At 36.4% G+C, this 22,344-nt stretch overlaps 3 protein-coding genes and 1 non-coding gene across 10 annotated transcripts in view; 2 read left to right on the plus strand and 2 right to left on the minus strand.

The window, feature by feature from the left end:
• Positions 1-12,854, minus strand: part of zf(c3h)-11 (zinc finger protein) — a 21,867-nt gene extending 9,013 nt beyond the window's left edge. For 3 of the 7 annotated variants that reach the window (XM_009863808.3, XM_018815989.2, XM_018815855.2), the window contains exons 1-6: positions 12,619-12,854; positions 12,392-12,500; positions 11,613-11,746; positions 11,235-11,360; positions 2,128-2,301; positions 1,386-1,500 (exon numbers count right to left, since the gene is read on the minus strand). In XM_009863808.3, coding sequence (XP_009862110.1) covers positions 1,386-1,500; positions 2,128-2,301; positions 11,235-11,360; positions 11,613-11,746; positions 12,392-12,398 — 556 coding nt within the window. In that variant the 5' untranslated portion in view covers positions 12,399-12,500; positions 12,619-12,854. 7 annotated transcript variants of the gene reach the window in all.
• mir4123 (microRNA 4123) lies at positions 3,649-3,697 on the plus strand. Its single transcript, NR_034519.1, has one exon. It is a non-coding gene; the product is annotated as a microRNA 4123 (primary transcript).
• Positions 12,855-17,657: 4,803 nt separating the features above from the next.
• Positions 17,658-20,376, plus strand: LOC100181868 (protein D1). Its single transcript, XM_002126671.4, has 4 exons — positions 17,658-18,231; positions 18,726-18,859; positions 19,298-19,454; positions 19,981-20,376. Exons 1-4 carry the CDS (start codon positions 18,165-18,167, stop codon positions 20,163-20,165), a joined length of 543 nt encoding a protein of 180 aa, XP_002126707.1. The 5' UTR covers positions 17,658-18,164; the 3' UTR covers positions 20,166-20,376.
• On the minus strand, positions 20,327-22,050 carry LOC100176413 (ATP synthase subunit d, mitochondrial-like). Its single transcript, XM_002126493.4, has 2 exons — positions 21,746-22,050; positions 20,327-20,713 (listed from the first exon to the last, which is right to left on the minus strand). Exons 1-2 carry the CDS (start codon positions 21,977-21,979, stop codon positions 20,444-20,446), a joined length of 504 nt encoding a protein of 167 aa, XP_002126529.1. The 5' UTR covers positions 21,980-22,050; the 3' UTR covers positions 20,327-20,443.
• Positions 22,051-22,344: the final 294 nt, after the last annotated feature.

Below are 22,344 nucleotides of genomic sequence, written 5' to 3' on the forward strand. Positions count from 1 at the left end.
GACAGATGTTTTACAAGGCATAATAAATGACTTCAAAACAACCAACTGCGAATTTAATTGAATCTCAATGTACAGTCAGAAGCGTTTTTAAAAATAATAAAACATAGGTTAGACTTTAAACTAAAAATTAATACCATAACAGTTTTATCAAGTAATAAGCAAATTTCGGCCTAAATCCCCTGCGACAACCATAAATATAACGGAACCGTTTTATTACATGCCAAACAAACATTACATCATTAGTATTAAGGTTACATACTTGAATATAAATAGGCTTATGCTGATACAGGGTATGCTGTATTTTTACAACGTTAATGTTTACTGGGTTCAATAACTTAAATTTAGTATCATTTTATTCGCAGTATGGCATGTTAAAGACATTGCATACATATAGTAGGGTGGGGAAAGATAAAACAACCTTTCATTCTATTTTCTCGTCCCATTCGGTAGTAAAAAAACAACAGTCAAAGAATTATAAAACCGTATTTTCACGACTCCTCCGTTGTTAATTGTTTAAAAAACGATCAGGATATTTGTATATTATGCGCTAAAGGTGTCCCGTCTTCCCCCACCCTAGACACACATGCGTATGTGTGATAGCACCATTAATAAAATGGGGGCAGGGTTTAAAAACATTACGTCATTGTATGCTTTGGTAATAATTCAACAGCGGTAGAATCAAATTCCCGTTGAATGATTATCTAACTTTAAATTAAAATTAAAGTAGACGAAAGCAAACTGACTTGCGCAAACGCAGACAAGCAATTAATGATTAAACACGGGCAAAACGACACGTTGCAGTTTACTATACAAAGCTAGTCACATCAATTTCTAGAAAATAGGATTATGTTTCAAAACACCACACCCACTTTAAGGCTACGATCGAAATTAGCTTCAGATTTGGCATTCGGTGTTTTTCAAATGGCGTCACATTGCGGTTAAATTTTAATTAATAAAAATTTAAATATAGACTTATTTTAATTTCGGACCACGTAGGTATTGGAACGCTATGTAATGCAAACTTCACGACTATCTAACAATATTGGATATTGTAATATATAGTACAGTGGGGGAAGTTGGGACACCTTTTCATTCTGTTTTCTCTTCCCTCTTGGCAGTAAACGAAGAAAGAAATATGAAACCTTATCCTCACGACTCTATAGACCGTTGTTGATCGTTTAAAACACGATCAGGATATTTGGATACTATGTGCTAAAGGTAATGCGTCCTCCCCCACCCTACTATATTACATGGCTTACCCTCGGTAAATGACCATAAACAGTTTATGGCTGCCTTATATAAAACACCATATAGGCACGACTGTAGATTACAGTTTATAACCGGTTTTTATAAAAGTGAGCGTTTAAATGTACTGAAAGATTTACCTGAAGGTAAAACGCTGTATGCAGAAGAACCAGGCACTGTAGTGGCCACTGCTGGACTGTATAAACCGGCATGAAGACTGGTCGGCATCGGTTGCGCTGCAGCGCCAGCTACCGGCTTAAAAAAAAGAGAAAAATGGGTGTAATATTTAATAGATTAATATTAGGACAAATGAACGTAAAACTGGGAATAAGCATCTAATTTGTATGACGCAATCGAAAACAGTCACTTTCGTGCGTCTTATTAGCAATAAAAGTTACGAACTACACACATGTATATGTTAAACTTAATTGTATTTTTTTGGCCTGGAGTTACTGAACAAAGAATGTTGTGTTTTTGTATAACTCAAATAATGCATTGTAACGTATGTATCGGTAGTTGGTGATTCATTTCCTTTTAAATGTCACCTGCTCGTTACAGCCGTCAAAACGAACAAGTTAACGTCTATATTGTGTGGTAAAGGTTAAATATACTGAATGCTTATACCTTTTGTGCTATATTACCGTAACTGTTAGCATATGGTTATAATACAGGTCTTATGCGAAGCTTTAACGAGTAAGCTACTATCATACAATGCTGCAGCCTGTAGTTGATATTACTTTGCAGAAAAAAAATACAAAGTTACATGTGTGGTAACCGGTTAGTGGGCACGGGGTCTGTGAAACAGAACACCTCGTGTTATAACGACTGCCGTTGCCCCGTCACGCGAGAAAAGCAAGAAATAACGGTTTAATGTTCACTCACCTCATACACGAGACCACCTTGCGGCACAGCTTGCATAAGGTTTTGATGTAGAGGCAACATCTGCTGTAACATGGCGCGATTCTGCATCAAAGTCTGCCGGCCGTTAACTTCGAGTTGCTGCTTTATTTGGTACGTCGGATGTAGATACTTGCAAGAGTCACGAGTACACCGGCCCTGCGTAAAATTGAACATAAACCGCTGTTCTGAGAGGAACACAGTCTCAACCTACCTGCTGTTAAACTATAAGCTGCGTTGCATGTTAGGCGAGCGGCTAAATTACTATGCACAAATTCTAAAATACGCTGTGAACATAAGAGATAAGGGCGTTATAATTGCTCGCCTGTTATAAGCGGCAGTAGACCAGGGTACATGTTTAACCAGCACGCCTAGTCGGTAAGCAAACGTTTGTTTTAATCGAAGTGTAGCATAAAACTATGTAAAGACGGATTAATAAGTAACGAGCGGCGGCTGCAACGAACAAAACACGATTTTGAATCTGACCTTGAATGACTTATGTGAACTTGAAACGAAAAACGTTTCAACTTAACACATGTACACACATATATAATATACATAAACGTTGTTTATATGTACGTTCAGAGTTCGATATACATGTAAACACAGCTCACGAGAGCCAGTTGTACTTGCGACAAACCAAGTCAGGACCAAGTAACAGTTCCAACGCCGTTCGTATACATTGAACTTTTACACACTACTTTAGTACAGTGGTGTAGCGTAACAAATGGCATCATGTACTGCTACTGGATAATATTGTACAATGAACATTACAATGTTGATGAATCGTATGTAAACGTCTTATTAATACTTGGTAATTAAAAACCAATGTGTCAAATTTACTATATACGTATATTTAAAAATGTATAGTAGTTAGTATATTGACAAATACTGCAAAACAGGATTTAACATGCGATACCTGTTTATTAGAATTAAACCTTATCTTACAAAAAGCAGCTAAACTAATACCGTCGTTAAAGATAACCGGTCGCTTATATCAATCGAATCACCCGCTAATGTGGCATTCTACCAAATTGGAAAAGCTTGAAACGACTTAAAACGATCGACGCTTTTAAATTGAACGATGGTGCCGGGTTAGAGGGTTTACTAGTCAATAGATATCGTGTGTGCTGAGTTATAGGGCGGTTTAGATTATTATTATTATGAGTTTGAACATGTTCCCTGTTGAGCATGAGCTGTATTGTATTTTCGGTACTAGAGGACCTATATCAGGTGTTGAGAAATCGCTGGGCTGTGCGTCGATGCTGTTTTATGAAAACCAACGCGAAAGGAAGCGCTCTGAAGTGCACTTGTCGAGAGGGGAAAGTGGGACTGTCAGGTTAAACAAACCTATAGGCAGAGTGCGGCGTCCTATTCAGCTATAACCACAACTCAGCAATGCTTGGTGGAAGCGCAGGTCGATCAGACCAGTTGGAACCTTACAGACAGCAAACATAGGTCGTAAATCTTACGGGAAGATTAATATTAATTGCGACCGTGGTCTGTAGCTTCTTCCTCAGCTCGCTTTGTCGGAAAGCAAACTCGGGAAGGCGCGCTCGACTGCGGGCAATATCAACTTAAAACACAAAGGTGTGGAAGCTTATAGCATAGTCAACTACAGCTTCAAGCCAAAAGGAAGAAAACGAATATTTAATTGGAAATTAAAACCCTATGATTAATTTTGTATGATTATTATGCCGTATTTGCTACTTTATCGTACTTTACCCACTAGCGGAATAAAATACCACGTTGAGCGTAATTTGCCATTTTAATTATTGGTGTTATAAAGGGCATAGGTGTGGCTAAGCTTAAGCCCAGACAAATCTAATAAAACGTAAATCCCACTAATCTTTCTGTAATGATATATGCCAGATGATTTTTACGATGGTGCTATAATAAAAAAGGCAACTGTCACCATGCAGAAAACTGTGCGTTTTCTATTGTTTCGCGCGCATTGAATCTTATATCCTACTTGAGCGATTTATGGGCTATAATTAAGCTTCGGAATTTGACCGATTTCCGAAGTAATCTCACAGTGAACTTGGAACTGATCAACCGGCGAACTTATTATGCGTTGGGATTAACTCAAATCCGCGTCGGGTTTGAACTTTCAAGCGCATGTTTCCGCGCACATACACGCGCATGCGCAGCGCACACGCACCGGCCGCCACCTCGGCTGAGATTTTAACGAAGCGTAAACGGACGAAGCCCAACCACGAAGTTCAAACAGCGGGAGCTTAACTTTTACTAGATTGATAGCTCATGATATTACGACCAGTGATTACCTGGCGCCTTTATCGTAACTTATGTCACAGGCTCAGATAAGAGAAAAGTAAGATGCCAATGTAAAGTAGGGCAAAGCTGACCGGCGCAAAACATAGAGCATCCAAATTCCAAAACCTTGTCAAAAATACACGAACTACATTATACATGAAATCTGCAAATCTAAATGCGTCTGGTATTGACACAGTTCTGTTCTAACGAAATCTCTATCTCGCACTAGCACAATAATTCGGCCTTAATATTGATAGCTGGTAAAATGCTCGCTTCCTCGCTATAGTGGTTAATAAAATAGTCAGATATACACAGCGAGCGCCTAATTTTCACCACACCGGATGCGAATGATGCAGCACGACAATAAACCGCATCGACCGCGAACTCGAATGCTCAAGCGCCCAGAGCACTATAGTCTATTGGCACAAGTTGTCGGACCAGGCGAGCAGACAGAAGGTGTTTTTTTCCAGCGAATCGACCTGCAGGCGCGCAAATGAGAAAGAATGCGCCGAGAGAAAGTAAAGACTTAAGCGCGACGATAAGGCCGATTTCGGGTTTTTGGCCAAATTCGCTAACTAAGACCTTTTCGTCATGCGTGACCTAAAGTCGTCAGAGCGCGAAGGTTCGACGCAGACAGACCCAAATATGTTCAGCAGTTTGCCGTCGAGGTACATACTTTCATGAGCGACTTTGCTGAGACGAGATACAACTATAACCGCTGGAAAAGCGATGAACATTTTCGTGCGGAATGTTTACTTCACGCTTCGTGATAATAACCACCAAACAACAGACTCCCTAATAAGAGCTCAAACCATTAACGCTTTTTAACAAATAAAACACAAACAAAACAACAGGTAATGCCAAAACAACAATAATAAGCAAAAAAACAAAAATTTCGAAAAAAAAATCCAATTGACATATTACACCTAACGTATGCCTTGTATAATACAAGGGTGTTTTCTAACACGTAAATACGGGGTTCCTAACACTTGTTAAAATTCTGTAATATCTAAACACATTTCCAATTGACAAATTCCACCTAACGTATGCCTTGTATAATACAAGAGAGTTTTCTAACACGTAAATACGGGGTTCCTAATACGCGTTTCCTGCTCGCTGTTTGTCCATGGAATTCCCTTATATCCGGGAATTCACGTTTCAATGCAAACCTTGTTCATTTGTTCGCGTTGTAACCGATTTAAGTCGCATGCCAATCACAGCTATTGATTGCAAAGGAGTTTCCTTTAAGCAGAAATTCGTTGACGTATTTCTGGCTTTGTAAGCGCCAACGAAAACACTACACTAAAGGGTTAAGACCAAATTAATTTTCCAGCGTTTACCCTTCAAAAAAATAGTTATCGTTTCTTAGCCCCCGAATTTTTCTTTATAAACATTACACTAAAGCGTTTGGTCCAAATTATTTTTAGCGTTTAGCCGAAAAAGTAATTTAGCGTTTTTTAGACCCAAAAATATTTTTATGACCGTTACAAGTTAATTTGACCCTTGAAAAAAGAATCACGTTTATTGTAAGCCAAAGTCATTCATCTGCAAATAACATTTTTCTGCAATAGCTTTCTAAAACTGCCATAAAACAGTTGTTTATGGTCTTTCATGATAGATGATGTGTGTATGTACAGGTAAAGTGAATTTCATGATTTTAAACCTTTAAATTAACATACTCCCATTTTGCAAGGATGCGCGAAATGTATGTAAACTTTAGGCTTGTATGTAGTTTCTATAGTGGGATTTGTTACACCGCGTTAGGTACCAAGGTAGGCAGTGCATGAAATTACAGGTCTTTTAAGTTCAGATTTAAGATATTCGAAACCCGGTTTAACCACAAATACATGGTGTTAGATACAAAAGCAGAATACAAGAATACTACAGACAGTGTATAAGAAAAAGTGTTTTATATGTCAAGCTAAAATCACCCAAAATATACAAGGAACTTTTATTTTGTTTAAATTTCTTATTCGTTGTGTTGACCTATTCTATGCATGTCATATTGCCATATAAACTCATTACCCTATGCCTATGCCTATGGTATAAGGTTTTACAACAAACAGTACGAGGTCTTGTATAATATACGCAAAGCAAAAAACACATGTTCAGTTCTTTAACGCAAAAACCGTACTTTTTTAAGCATTCTGTTTAAAAATGGAAAATCGTTTTGAAATCACTGTCTACTGTAGCAGGTACATAGTAATACAGTATGAAATAGATGTTTAATTCAAACACAAATCGTTATTTTTTCAAGAATTCTGTTTAAAAATAGAAAATTCTTTTGAAATCACTGTCTACTGTAGCAGGTACAAGGTATACACGATGAGTCACAACATGGGTTTCCAAAACCAAGTAAACCGTTAAAAGTTATGTCTAATCCGTCCAAGCTCGTGGGTTTCTATTTTATAACCAAATGACGTACAATGCCGTTTCTTGACGTACAATGCCGTTTCATAAGAGAGCACGTTCCGAATAATTTGTTACCTGTATGAGCATGACCATATATAGCCCGCTATGTGGAGCTAATAGCATTGGCGAATACGGCTCATGAATTTTAGATTAGCGTTTGTTTATACTTCGTATGAGCGTTACTTTACCATACACCAAAACTGTAGCAACTTTAATAATATCCATTAGACTTTATAGTATAATTAGAAAATTAAAAGGATTATTTTTTTAATTTTTGCTGTGGTTTACAAAACATCGCCATCTAGCGTCCCCGAAAATATGATTTAATTACCGCTAAGTGGTGCACAGACCAACACAGATTCAAATCAGCACGTGGCGTGTCAAACAATTGCGCCAAACCGTGGCGCGAAAACTGCCATTAACGGAATGAAAGCCTTTTTTAAGTTTTTTTAATCAGTTTTTTTTTAACCGGGCCGCACTAGTTGTTTTAACCGTCGTGCCACGTTACGAAATTTCACTATTTCTAAATTTTGTACTATAGTAAAAAAATATGGCAGTAAATCTAGAATTACTGCGTGCCGCGTCAAGGCACATAAGTCTTAGAACGTAAAAAAATCTTAAAGTTTGTTACCGCCTTAAAAAGTACTGTATTGTGGCGGAACTTTTAAGAAATATCGTAGAGAGCGGGAAGACGGGACATCTTTAGAACATAATAATATTCAAATGTCCTGATCGTTTTTTATACATTTAACAACGGTCTACGTGGGCCGTGAGGATACGATTTTATAGTTCTTTGAATGTGTTTTGTTTACTACCAAATGGGACAGGAAAATCGGTTAAAAAGGTGTCCCATATTCCCCCACCCTACTATACTATAAAGCAACATCACTTTAAGAAACACAATTCGTGGTTAAGAAAATATTAGACCTGTTACCCGATCGGTAGCTGTCGTTTGTCAAATCCACAATATAAGGATATAAATACAAATCCAAAAACTTCCGGTATTGGACGTTTGATCGGCTGTTAAGTCACAAAGTACAATACTCTTTGTTAGCGTATAGGCTTATAGCATTGACAAATACCACTAAACATACAGATGCCTGTAACGCGTACCCCGATTCCCAGAAGTATTTAGGACCGTTCATGTCACTTCTAAGTTTAGAATGACACGAAAACACCTCGTGTTGCAACATCGATGCGTATTGTGTAATATATGGCGTGGAAAATTACCAGCCTTTTTGAGTTGACTTAAATTGCTGGAGTTTTTTTTTTTGGGGGGGGGGGCAATATTTGGATTAGGATATATATATGTTCGCTGCATCAAAGGTGAAAGAAGATTACTTTGTCAAACACAATAACATACAGTCGATGTACCTTGTCAGGATCATATATTAAGATCTGAACTTGGTAAACAACCGTTGCACGTTCGTGTAACCCACACACGACTAATGAAACGTTTGCTGTAGGAAATCGTGGTGGTGCAAAGACGTGGATTATTTGAATGTATTGTCTCAGAAGGATAAATTTCTACGGCGATAACAAATACATTTTATGCAGAAGGGCCAACTTACATACTTAAATTTAGTATCAACAAGACCCTTTTAATAAACCTATTTAAAACAGAAATTAGTTGCCGCTAACGTAACTTGTTTAAACTGAATATGTAAAAATGCATTATATTCTAACATTTATAATATACAAAGATCTTTTTAAATAAAAAATATGTGAAGTACTATTGAGACCAACGTTAAGGGACTTGCGAATTATGACCGAATTGGGCTTTACCCCCTAAACTGTTGTGATACATCGTAATTAATTTGACATACTGTTACACGGAAGTGTCTTTCTATAACTAATACATGCGAATTATGACCGAATTGGGCTTTACCCCCTAAACTGTTGTGATACATCGTAATTAATTTGACATACTGTTACACGGAAGTGTCTTTCTATAACTAATACATGCTTATCCTTAGTTTTTCGCCATTTTGACAAAAAAAAGGAAAAACGCTGAAGCGTACTATATTTAGGTGTATGGGCCAACGTTTACGATTACGTGTATAATTATGCCAAAACTTAAAATTAAGTCAAAAAAATAGAAACACATTCGGTTTCTACGCAGATACTGCTACTGTTTGCTTAGTTTGAAGACACTACCATATACTTTTTTGTTCGTAACATATTATCTGCAAGTGAATACAAATACCCGTGAAAAGAATAGAGAAACAAAAACCTTTAAATTAATATTGAGTAGTCAGTAGTCACCATTGCATTGTACAAGTATGACATTGTTTTATATTTCGTTTATATTATTTCTAATATACAGTAAAGTGAAGTAAAATGGATACCTTCAGCAGAATATATCCCCTATTTCCTAATCGTGTTTTTAATAATTAACAACGAACTTTTAAGAGTCCTGGCGATACGTTTAAATAAATTTGTAAATGTAATATTAGTAATATAAGGTCCTCTTATAATAAATTTCCAACGACTGAGGAAGTAGTGCAAACAGAAATTAATATTTCATATGAAACTATTACCAAGCGTCGCGTCATGGCGAAATAAAACAATTGAAAAAATATGGAAATAGGTATAATAATACTGGGCCTTTCAAAATTGCTTGCATTTTTTTCGGAACCACTGGGCTTTTGTTGTCTATGTAAATAAAATTGTGAAATAGTCTTGTTAAATACTATAGTGAAAAGTGATGATATAATAATAGAGAAGTGGACAGGCCAAACGCGGCATGAACTGGTAAACTGATCATACTGAAAACGGCACGTTTTAGATGGCTTTAAAAGTTTGTAAAAAGTTACAAAAAGCATAGTTTGCGCGACAGTTAGGGTAAAAACGATCATATATTAAACTGTTATGGACCGGTGCAACTTTATTTGGTAAAAAATGAGAATTAGGTTTTGAGGGTTATGGGGTAATGCCAAATCTTGCCTAAATCCCAGATTCCCAGGTCCCAAGGACCCATACAGAACAGAGTGACAATTGGTATTATTTATAGTTCAGAAGTCAGAAACAGTCGTGTTTACAGGCGGTCGCACAACTTCTCAAGAAGTTAATATATGACTATGGAGTTCTGCAAAGGCGGGACACACTATTTCTTTTACGTGAAACCCAAGGCCAACACGTCACGTAACGAAACGTATTCTTTATGAACATTACACTGTCAAAACATATTAAAAAAATGATAATAATCTAGTTATACAATACGCTCTATTATGTACCGACTGTACAGCTTCTATATATGGAATCGACCAAAGAGAGTCAAGAAAAATGGCGCGGCGATGACGTAGGCTAATGTTCTGTTTGCTTTGTCTGTCTGGCTATAGGTTCTTTATAGGGTTCAAGATGGGAATAAAATAAAGATTTTTAAGAGATACTGTCAATCTATGTGACTTTTTGATTTGATAGCGTGTAGTTAGGTGTTGAGTTTTATGCGATTACATGTATAATTATAGCAACACTTAAAAGTAAGGTAAACGATCGAAACATAGTCGGTTTCTTCGCAGATACTGCTACTGTTTGCTTAGTATAAAACGAAATCGTTCAAAATTAAGAAGTAACTGGGACGAAGCTGTAAAAAAATAGCAAATAACAATTCCCTGTCTGACTACAAAACAGAATAAAATACTAGTTTGTTTTTCTTAAATGGCCAGACCAATACCACCACATACGAAAGCTACCCAAATAAGCGGATTTCCCAAACATTAGTAATTTTGTACAAAAAAAAGTGTTTAGTAACCGTTCAGTGGTTTCAGTGCCACGTGTAAAATTATCCCCTAGATAAATACGTGTTACTTTAGTAAGTAAGACCACATACGAAGAAAAAAAACAATGTTGTGACTTGAATTTGTCAAATAGCAATGGTCCATCGCAGAATGGTGCATGACAATATGTTCGGCAAATAAACATGCGTGCGTAAACTTGTACTGGAAGGCAGGAGACTCTAGTGTTTGTATTAAAGTTTAACGAAAGTTAATGGGGTGAAACATATATAACCGATGGTACGTGAGAATTTACTGAAATTTAGAACTATTTTATGAATTGAAAGATAATTTTAGAACGTCGCATTTTTTAAGAAGTTTCCAGTATTTGGGTAACAGGGAAATTTTGTTTTGTTGAGTACGGGCGGGGTGGGGTAAGATGGGATACCGTTAGCACAAAATATTTTTAACTATTTTTTAGCAATTAGACATCGCTCTATTAAAGTTGTGGACTATGGCTATATAATTCCGTAAATATTCTCTGTTAACTACCAAAAAGACAATAAATGACAATGAAAAAATACCATCTTATTCTTACCCTAACCTACTATAATAGTTAGGTTCAGAATAAGAAAGTATTAAAAACAAAGACTATTTATACGAAAGTTAGATATATAAAACATATCTCACCTTTAGCGCGTCATAGCATGCAATAACTTTTCCGTCTGTCGTAACTTGTATGTTTTTACTAGGGTGGGCGAAACGACATTCTTCTGCTGTACGTTTGCAGGCACTTCGTTGAAATTCACGGCATACCTGTATGGTAATGAAGCTGGTATTCAACACGTTTGTTGCACATATGGATATACAATGTTTGCAGTGTGCAACCGAGTCGAAATTGACAAAACAGCAAAATGGACCGGGTCGACTTCTTATAGACAGTAACTAATCACCCGGTCGAAAAAAGTACGTTAAACCACTGGAATCGCTCCAAGATTCAGCATGAACGGTACAGCGATCGCTTTAGGCTGAGAGATTCAATTTCAAGCATAGCATGTGAGTTTTTACCTCGACTTTTAGCCATTCAGGGTCCCGAATTTGAGGTAGTGGCTGCATGCTGGGCAACTGGCCGACCGCCAAATGTGAATTCGAAATGGCCGCAACATTTGCGCCAGATGCAGACAATGTGGCTGTCGTGTGGGCTGCAAGCATGTATGGCCGTTTAAGATAAGAACAAGTATATATATTCACACTATAATTAACAGGGGACCTGGTATTTTTGTTGGTTTAACGATATATGAGGTGAAAAGTAATAAGCGTGTTGATAAGACGAGCTTAAAGAAAGAAGACAAACACGTATTAAATATCTAGTATATGTAAGAAGTTAAGAACACACAATTTAAAAACTATGCACTTTATACAGTAGAGTGGGAGAAGATGGGACATCTTTCACTCTATTTTCTTGTTAAAGTAGGCAAGTAACAAAGAACATTCAAAGGATTATAATGCTGTATCTTCACGACTTCCATAGACCGTTGTTAATTATTTAAAACACCATCAGGATATTTGTATATTATGTGTGTGATAAGGTGTCCCGTCTTCCCCCACCCTACCATAAGACATTAAGTGATAGCAGATTGGAAAAGTTTCTTATTATTAAAGTAGTTTTTGTTGATTTGGCGGTTTAATTATTGCCATTGTAACCTCTGTTGGTAGAGCTCTTTATCTTAACTTAATGAGTGAAGAATCATATCATAGCGAACGTCACCGCTAACTTGTGGTGATTAAAAGTTCTTTTTGTCGCGCGCGTTTTAAGCCGGCAGACTAAGTACATTGAAAGTACATACATTCCATATGACGGCAAAGCACAGCAATGCAAGGTGGAGGGATGGCAGCAGGGTAGGCTCAACACCGTGATCGAAGCAGCAGCGTGCTTTGTATTTCGCTCAGCGCTGTCTAAGGAACACATATAGCAAAAGATTGCAATGAAATAATAGCAGAGGGATCCTCAATTAACAATTACGTTGAAAAAGCTGGCAAAGCTAGGAAGGTATGGCTCTAGAGTACATCTTACCGTAAGCGGGTTTACTACTTTTGCCAACTTCCAAGAACGCCGGCCGTTTTTAGAATATGACGTACCAGCAGATGCTGTCTGGGAGCGTGGTATTATAATGCACAGCCTACTTGCTGATTCCACGTCCAACACGTCAAACCATCAGCGCTTCACTCAAATTTCATGCCGGAAAAACTGCTGCCTTCTGCTTAACATATCAGGCAAATTAGACTACCTACCGAAACCTACAAATTCAGAAAATAAACAAATGTTTTTTTAGTAAAAGTTAAACTACTTTCGTTCCGCACACGGATTTTTACGTAAATAGTAGAATCAATAACTGAAAACGAACTATAATACTTTACACCTAAGGCACATAAGACAGACATACATCGTGAGACAAGCCCAGGTACCAAGTGAGGTCTCTTCTGTACAGTACAATATCTGACAAAAATAAATTCATTCACCAATCGTTAATAACCACACGCTGTTAGCTTTATCCGCCATTATGTAAACCACTTAAAACTCAAATTAGGGAATTGCTATAAACTTGAACAGACAGCTATGGTTCATGACAAGTATTGACAGATAATATACCAAAGAAAGTACGCTATAGCAGACTGAATACATGAAACCTTAACTAAGGCCCTGGGCGGTGATTAGTATCGTCTGGAGAGAGAGCAAACAACAGATATTCCATCACGTATTTTCTACTAACACATTATCTCCGATCTTGTCAATTAAAAGCAAGATAATTTCACCTACGGCGCTTATGTATTGGGGTGGAATGAATCAATAGTATGGAGCAAATGAATTGGAGTTCTGGGTAATCAAAATTGCATAAGACGTGAAGCGCTGAGAGACATGGGAGTGGCATTAAACAATAATTGAATTATTTAAACCTTCGGTTTAAGTGCATCTTTGGTGGATTTTAATTATTTGGCGCTGAAAAGTAGGTGCGCAAGACGGCACGAATAAATACATTTTATTGTTATGGTAGGGAGAGATAGTATCGGTTTAACTTTCAATGTGGGATCGATTTCGTTGAAATCCAAGGTTGTTTCAGGTGGTTGGGACAACCTTATAGGCAGCAGCACGCCGAAATTAATTAAAAAATCCCAAATATTCGCTATTTTGGGACTTGCAGTGCTTTCAGGTCAAATTTGTTGTCGGCGCAGTTACGGATGTAGCAACACGCGCACGGCGTTATATTGCATAAGCCGACGTGACCTTGTGGTTCGTACAGAAGAGAAGAGGGGCTGTCTCTTTGTCACTCTACACTTAACTAACTGCCCTAAAGCAAATCACGTGTGTACAAGCACTTTCAGCGGCTGGATCGTCTGGCTTCGAAAAAGGGCGTCTGCGCTTCAACGAGGCGAAAAACTAAGCCAAAGTTGCACAGCCCTACCGGGCCAAGTGTGTTCGACAAGGCACTTGAAACTGTAAGAGCATATTACGTATTACAAGTGACGCATGGCATAAAATATGAAACGAAAAGGGTAGACGTTTATAACAAAAGGAGGGGTAATCACACTTAAACCCTAAACATGTTCGATCGTCGCTAAATGATTCTGGTTCCTAATGTTAAGTACGTCACACAACTTAATTATTAAAAACCTAAAATTAATTGTGACCATGGCCTAAAGGCTGATAAATGAAATTCTTAGGCGTCTGGTCCGAACAAAGGAACATTGTGCGTAATGTGGTTGAGCAGCGGTGGTAATCGCGTATTGCGGTGCTGGGCTCAACAGAGCGAACAAATATGAAGCTAGGGCGTGGGGCGGCAGTGTTGTAAACGAACAAACAATCTTCCTTTGCCGCTCGTTTAATAAAGTGCTGGATATTAAAAGCACAAATAGTGGGCTTGAGAATAACCTTCAAAACATGACTGTGCAATAAAAACATTAACACACTAAAGTTCTGCTTTTAAAATTTGCACCCACGAATGCACTGATAATAGACAGAGCACATAAAAAATGACAAACGTTTTCTTGGGCAAATGTGCATTATATGTAATTAACATCCATATACTTACCCTACTATGTCCAAACCTACACTGAGTAGCATTATGAGCCTGAGTTTTTCATAAAACATGAATTTTGTTAACTGTATCCTAAACCAAACTATAACAAAGCTACAGCTACATTAACAGCTTTCTAGACGTAGAGTAGGGGAACATTTTTTGTTTCATTGTCTCATCCCATTTGGTATTAAACAAAGAACATTCAAAGAAATAATAAACTGTATGCTTATGGCTTCCATAGACTGTTGTAAATTGTTTAAAACACGATCGGGATACTTGGACATTATGTGCTAAAGGTGTCCCATCTTCCCCCACCCTACTTTATTACAACTTTTACTCTAATCAGCAGATACACACATTTCAAGCTGGCTTATTTTAATTTGAATTTTCAATTGCTATTCTCATACACACAATGCAATATTACATCCACACAAAAGATCAAATTTCGAATTAGATAAACACTGTACAGGAAATTATGATCAGCAGAAAATTTCCTTTGTAATTAATGATCTATTGATGTTTAATTGTTTGTATAGATTGCATATTAATTTATGTAGCTTTCGCAATTCAAAACATCCTTATCGTTTTACACAAGACACAGTTACAGAAGACCTTGTTTTACAAAAAATATTTCTATCTCAAAAAAGCAGCATAGGATCCGCACTAAAATATTTTCGATTGGAACGAGCACAGAAAACTGCCAATGCTTGAAAAGTGGTGTAACAGTTCCCATATATAATCTACCCTGTGCATTAAACATATTGACATTTCGTTATGACTCATGGCTGTGTATAACTATCAGTAGTCAAATGCAATTTCACAGACATATAAATGCAAATGGAAATATAGATATATATATGGATATTGGATATAGAGATTCTGTTTAGGTAAACTTACACAAACCACTATTAATTCTAAGACAAAATTAGGTATAAGTACACAAAACATATTTCAATAAAGGAATAAAGGATAGCCGAAATATATATATATTACAAATGGAAAAATAGTAATTTTGAAAACTAAGTGTTTCCAGATTTATTAACAACAACTAAATTGATACAAAATTCGCTAATAGACAACCTCAACTAAGAGCACAAAATTATACTACACCTGTGAGTGTCCCATTATAAACTGTACTCAAACCCTACACAACTCTGTAATATGCTCACATTAAATAGCCTGTAGCACAAAAAAGAAGTATAATATATATAGATGCATATTATGTCAAGTGTCTTGTTGGGGTCTGTATGTAGTCAACACATACAGTAGGCATAGGTCAGTAGGTCAAGGGGTATGATTGGGGGGGGGTTATTTTTTGGAATTCTAAACTTTTGAATTGCAAGTTTGAACTTTGAATATTTCTTGATCAACTTTAAATTGCACGCTTAACACTTGCCTTACTTAAGCAGTGATTTTGTAATGGATTACCACAATAATACATGGCAATTTACATGCCGGTATTACGCCAATTATGCAATTACCAATGGACTGCCTTTCCATATATTTTAAACCTCATTGACACAGTGTAAAAATTCCCTATGTTAGAGTTAGAGACTAAGTTAAATTTTAATGTTTATTTGCAAACAATGTGTTAAAAGTGTAGTTCTTCGTAACAACAACCAAGAAACAAGCTGTTTAAGTACATTATAACATAAACCGTTTTGAATGAAATCCATTAAAATGACTTTGACATCAATGCTAAATCATACAAAATGCGCAGTCACTAAATTAGTTGTTAAACAATTGATTCAGTAACCACATACAATTCGGAATCACGCTCCGCTCACATTGTTAGCAAAAGTCTTGCCAATTGTAAACAAAAAAGGGGTAAATATTTTTTTATTCTGGTTTAGCATAATTCTTGTCTATTGCATATGTAAAGCTGTCGAGCAATTACGTATTTTTAAACTGCCTGAGAATAAATAAAATCCATATTCGTAATTGTTTATTGTTGTCCTGTTGCATAGACGCTATAAACGCGTGACCACATTAAAAATTTCTCACGCACATCATTGGATCAGAAAATACAATACAACTCCTACAAATTGCTGCAAATAAACTACTGAAACATGATAGGTCTACAAGTCCCCGAAGAACACATAAAAATGCTGATTTATCCATTTTGTCCACGAGAACTTACCGTCACGTTCAAGTTTGGAACTACTGACGTATAGACTAGACACCAGACGTTCTCTGTTTGAGGACCATAGAAAACCAATACTATGACCCCTGCTTTAAAATCTAGAATACAGAAAACTGCAAGAAGTTAAAAATGCCTTTTTTGGTAACTGTTGCACCATCTAGTTTAAACACAAGTTTTTTCGCTTTACGACGGTGTGGAACAAAGAGTTGCAGGCATGCAGTGTTGAATTACAAGATTTTACCTGTAAGATGAAACTGTACCTGTAAGATGAAAAATATGCTAATGCTGTTGGCATGAAAGCAAATCAATAATCATGCAATCATAGATACTCTATTAGAGTATCTACGGTGTGGTAAATAAGTATGTAGGTAATAATAATAGGTGAAGATCGATCATTAAAATGAAAGTCAGTGAAAAGATCTAGCTAAAACATATAACTCAAAGCTATAAAATCAAGAAAAGACGTTTATCCTTTCCTTAAAAATGTTATATGGTACAACGAATGTCAATCGTTAATGTGTACTCCACGCACCAGTCTATTTCTATACAAGTTTTTGTGATCAAATGAAAAACTTTGCAGTATGTAAATGTTACGCAAAAAGCTATGCCACGCCACCCAGCGGTAAAATATCATTGAATTCCGATAACATCAGATACCAAATCTAAACCCACGTAACCTTTTGTTATATATATACATTATATGTCGTTTTATAAAAGGTTGTTTAAACCGAACGAAACTACTCTTTCGAGCCACTTTGTTTGCCAAGTGCTACTTCAATGTAGTGTAAAATCAATACACTTCAACGGCATTAACATCTTCAGATAGAATTATTAAACTGTAAATAAAGTCATAACAACATTGTTGTCAGTGCTTCAGTTAAGAGCACAAAGTTTTAAGTTGCAAAGCAAATAACGCATAGGTTAAATACATTTGTATATACAATGTGTGCATGAAAATTAAAAATGATATTTGGTTTGTGTTATAGAATATGATTTCGGGTGGATCTGTTTTTCTTATATTTATTCAGGTGTAAACAGATATATCGCGCCGCAAGCAACTTTGTTATGTTACAAGGCTAATGACAACGTAAGACATGGTACAGGAAACATCAGACGGTAGATCATATAAGTCTATTGTTTGTGCTAATACGTAGCATGGATTTATTTAAATCATACAGTTTTCTATAGTGTTATATGATGATGCTAATACGTAACATAAATGTAACATGTTTGTGCTAATAAGACGTGACATTGAATGTAAGACGTACCGTTGAACGTAACATAGGTTTCCCGCAAATATAAAGGCGTATTAACACCGGGTAATCTTATTGAATGAAAGGCGTTTTAAAGAAATATTGTTTGAGGTTTTCGTTAGGTTGAGAAATCGATAGGAAAACAGCAATGACTGCTTCTCGCATCTTTGTTACATCATTGGTAATTATTCACCTGTTTGTACTTCAGTGTAAAGGTAAATATATCCGTATCTATAGATTTACTTGCGAGGGGGTGTGGATAAAACCTGGCCCAAGTCATAGGCAGCATGGTGCCACGGTGCCACGGTGCCACGCTGCCACGCTGCGGAAACTTATATACCCATATATAATAGGATCTATAGGGTTCACCTTTTTATATGAGTTTCTTCTATGAATAATCCGTTAAAATTTGGGGGTGTTAGGTAAACCCTATACACTATTGGTGATATAAGCCATTATACGGTATATATAGTGGGGTGGGGGAAGATGGGACACCTTTAGCACAAAATATATAAATATCCTGATTGTGTTTTAAACAATTAACAACGGTCTATGAAAGTGGCGACGACAAGGTTTTATAATGCTTTGAATGTTCTTTGTTTACTAACAAAACGTACGAGAAAATAGAATGAAAAAGTGTCCCCTCTTCCCCTATCCTACTATATGTTACTTTCACGCAAATGAAATAGCTTTTGTTTAATACCTCTAGCATTGCCGAATCTCGTTACTGTGAGGTACCATACATTTGAATTTACATCTGAAAATGAACACATACCATTTTCCAAGTTTAAGGAAGCTGGGAACCAAGTCGCTCCTAAGATCCAGGACTCTCTCCTTGACCCGGTAATAAACGCAGGGTGCTGCATGGTGCCAATGTTACGAATTATTTAGAGGATTGTATTTAATATTTACTCAGGCAAAGCTAGTTTTACACAAAAAATAATAACAATAATCACCCACAAAGTAACATACTTGGTAACTCGTAAGCGGGCACAAGGTATATGAAACACACACTGTGTTTAACGATTAGTTTACAGGCCACGCCAGGGATAAAACAAGTTACATTCATTTGTTACCTCGCCCAAAAACATTATTTTATACTATTTAAACATTCTGTTGGGCAGAATTTAACGTGCAGACGCTCTAACAAAAGTCATGGCCTGCGTCTAGCAAATCTGGAGCATATATTCGCATTATTTTTTAAACCCAAACTTCTTACTCACATAGAAGATTTATCATAGCAATCGAAACTAAACAGTTCAACCTGCTATTCCATTTCAGGATGCTCTATACACAATAATAATGGTGGACCCAGACGCGCCTTCAGCAGCGCAACACACATATAGATCGTGGTTGCATTATTTAGGGTCAAACTTAAAACCAAACAGCCAGGACGGCGAGTTAAATTTGAATGCTCCAGAAAACAACATAATCACGAGTAAGTATCTATAATCTAATTCTAATCGCTATACTGCGATAACCTGCTGTGTATAATGCACAATAATACACCGGTATCATAGTAAAGGGTGGGGGTAGATGAGACACATTTTCATTATATTTTCTCGTAACATTTAATAGTAAACAAAGAACATTTAAACATTTATAAAACCGTATTCTTACGACCACCATAGACGGTTGTTAATGGTTTATAAATACCATTAGGATATTTGGATATAATGTGCTAAAAGCCTAAAAGTGTCCCATCTTACTATCTAATATATCGCTTCAACCGCCTATGCCCTATACAGTATACTTTTTTCTTCTGTGCCACCATGCACGGACACTAAAAAGCACGTAAAAAAATAGAATATTTGAATATTTTGTGCTAATGTGTCCCATCTTATCCCATAGTTCTGCACTTCTGCATAAATATAAAAATATGTTATGTTAAAAAGTAACCCACTGCGGTTGTCATTGGTACTTATACTGCTACAGTCAACTTATTATAAATTCCGTCCCCGCAGAATACAACGGACCTTCCCCTCCAATAGGATCGGGACCTCATCATTATCAGGTCTACGTTTTTAAGCAAGAAGAAGCCTACGATCAGGCACCTATCCGAAACAGAGCGAAATTTAACGTGGAAAATTTTAAGCGCAGTCATTCCTTGGAATTGGTTGGAAAAGCGGGCTTTATTACTGAACGCTAAAAATGGTATGCTGTAAAACTGCCATGTAAATTGCTGCTGGCTGTGGTGTTTCTGTTCGCTTGGTACTACACAGAGCTGCGTTTCTAGTTCCACTATAGATAGTTTTACACTGTTATTCTACTATATAATACTTCGTTCCCCAGAAACAATTAGTCATGCTCTTTCATTGTACAGCTTTTAATTCGAAACCATAAACAGAACTTTCAAGTTAAAGAAATGAATTTTTGAATAAGTGACCATTTAGAGCAGGGTTAATTTATTGAGAGATAAGAACATATTTAGCGTGGCTTGGTTAGAATTTGGTCAACACTTTCAGCATGGGGCCAGTGTGGTATCTTCTTATAATCTGGTTTGACTTGTGGGAAGTTTTCAAATATGTCGTCAATAGTCATCTGCTCGAATGGAGGAAGAGAGTTGAGACGATCCACTGTCATCATGACCTCTGTGAGATTTTCTTCAGTTTCTTGAAGAAATTTCTTCACAGCCTCATTATCTTTAGCAGTCTTATCTTCAAGTTCTTTGCTCTTCGTGTCAATGGGTTTTGGCACCTGAGAGTGTTTCCATAGAATGAATGCAACTTATTTATTTAACTACTCATGATAGAGCAATGGCAGTCGTTTTAACATGAGTGTTCTTTTCACATACCTCATGTCTAGTATGCAGAGTATGGTAGGTGCACGAGCGATTCTGTTTACAAACTTTTGGTGATGCACGCCATAATTTGTCCCCATAAGCCAATTAATTAAACAAAGAAAAAACAAAGAAAAAAATACGTATTAAATTAAGTAAGATTTCCTAGCATGGCTTGAAAACGTACGTGCTTTGCAAACTGATTTTTGACGATAGCCTGTGCGCACGTGACAAATAACTGTCTTGCACAAGGAGATCTCGTCAGGAACTGCCATACTCTGCAGACTGGCCTTGTGTCATAACAGGCGTAGCGTTAGGGCTTCCTAGGATGACACATTACCCCTATTTTTTAAACCGGGGTAACCGTAACATTATGCACCACAGTTTTTAGTATAAAACAGCTGCTCCCTTGCTATTAGGCAACTTAAAAAAAACAGAGCCAAAGTATATTGCATTCACTAGATTATTCAATGCAGTTTCTATGTTTGTTGACTTAAGTAACTGCTTTTAACAATATCAACCCAGATTTTTAAGATTCCAAAACATTCTGCTTATAAGAGTATCAAACCTACAATGCTATATACACTATACACAATATGTAATTTTTCAGTATGTTATGCAGCTCAGGACATATATATATAAATTACAATCAGCATTAAATATTGTTTAAAAACAGTTTTGCAAGTCCGATGAAACTTAACAGAATTATCTTTAAAATGAGCACAAAAATGAATCCATACAAACAGAGTCATATGTATATACTGTATACAAATATACAATAATTAATGTACATATTTCTACAACTTAAAAACATTATAAAATTAATATAGTCCAACCTCCTAACCTTTATAAAGCTAATGTAGCAATTGCTTGTTTTGAAACTCCGTATTGTTACTTGATAAAGTTGATATAATAGGCCTATTAGAAGCTTATTATATACAAACTTTTACCTTGTAAGCTTTGAATTGTTTTTCGAAATCAGCAACAAGCGCCTTGTTTGCAACAGCTGATTGATAGTAAGCCCAATCAATGTCGAGTTTGACATCTTTTGATTTAACATAGTTGTTAAATATGCCATCACTTTTGGCTTTGAATGCACCAATAGTAGATTTCATGTCAGGTCGTGTCCTCTCCAGGATTTTTCCCCATTCAACTGCTTTAATCACTGATTGCCGTGCAGCCATGGTTGATTTTATTATAATTTCCTAGTTAAAATAATGTACAAAATATGAAAACAACTTGTTTGTGATGCGAGTCTAACTCGCAAACACATACTTTAATTTCAGCATTTATTTGTAATTTATAAGCAAGTTAAAATAATGCTAAATATGAATGTTTCTTAAAATTTGGTTTTATTAACAGAAAATGTTCAGCTTGGTACTTAATGTCATTATTAGGCAATAGTAAAAACGAACAAACCACAATATGGTTAAACACCATGAAAGCGAAGAAGTACCTAAATATCAGATTAAAATAAACCGCTAACAAAAAAACTTCAACGCAACCAATATTTCAGCGCAGGTTTTGAATTTATTTGCTAAATTCTTAT

This window comes from Ciona intestinalis, chromosome 1, assembly GCF_000224145.3.
Source record: "Ciona intestinalis chromosome 1, KH, whole genome shotgun sequence".
Lineage (NCBI taxonomy): Eukaryota > Metazoa > Chordata > Ascidiacea > Phlebobranchia > Cionidae > Ciona > Ciona intestinalis.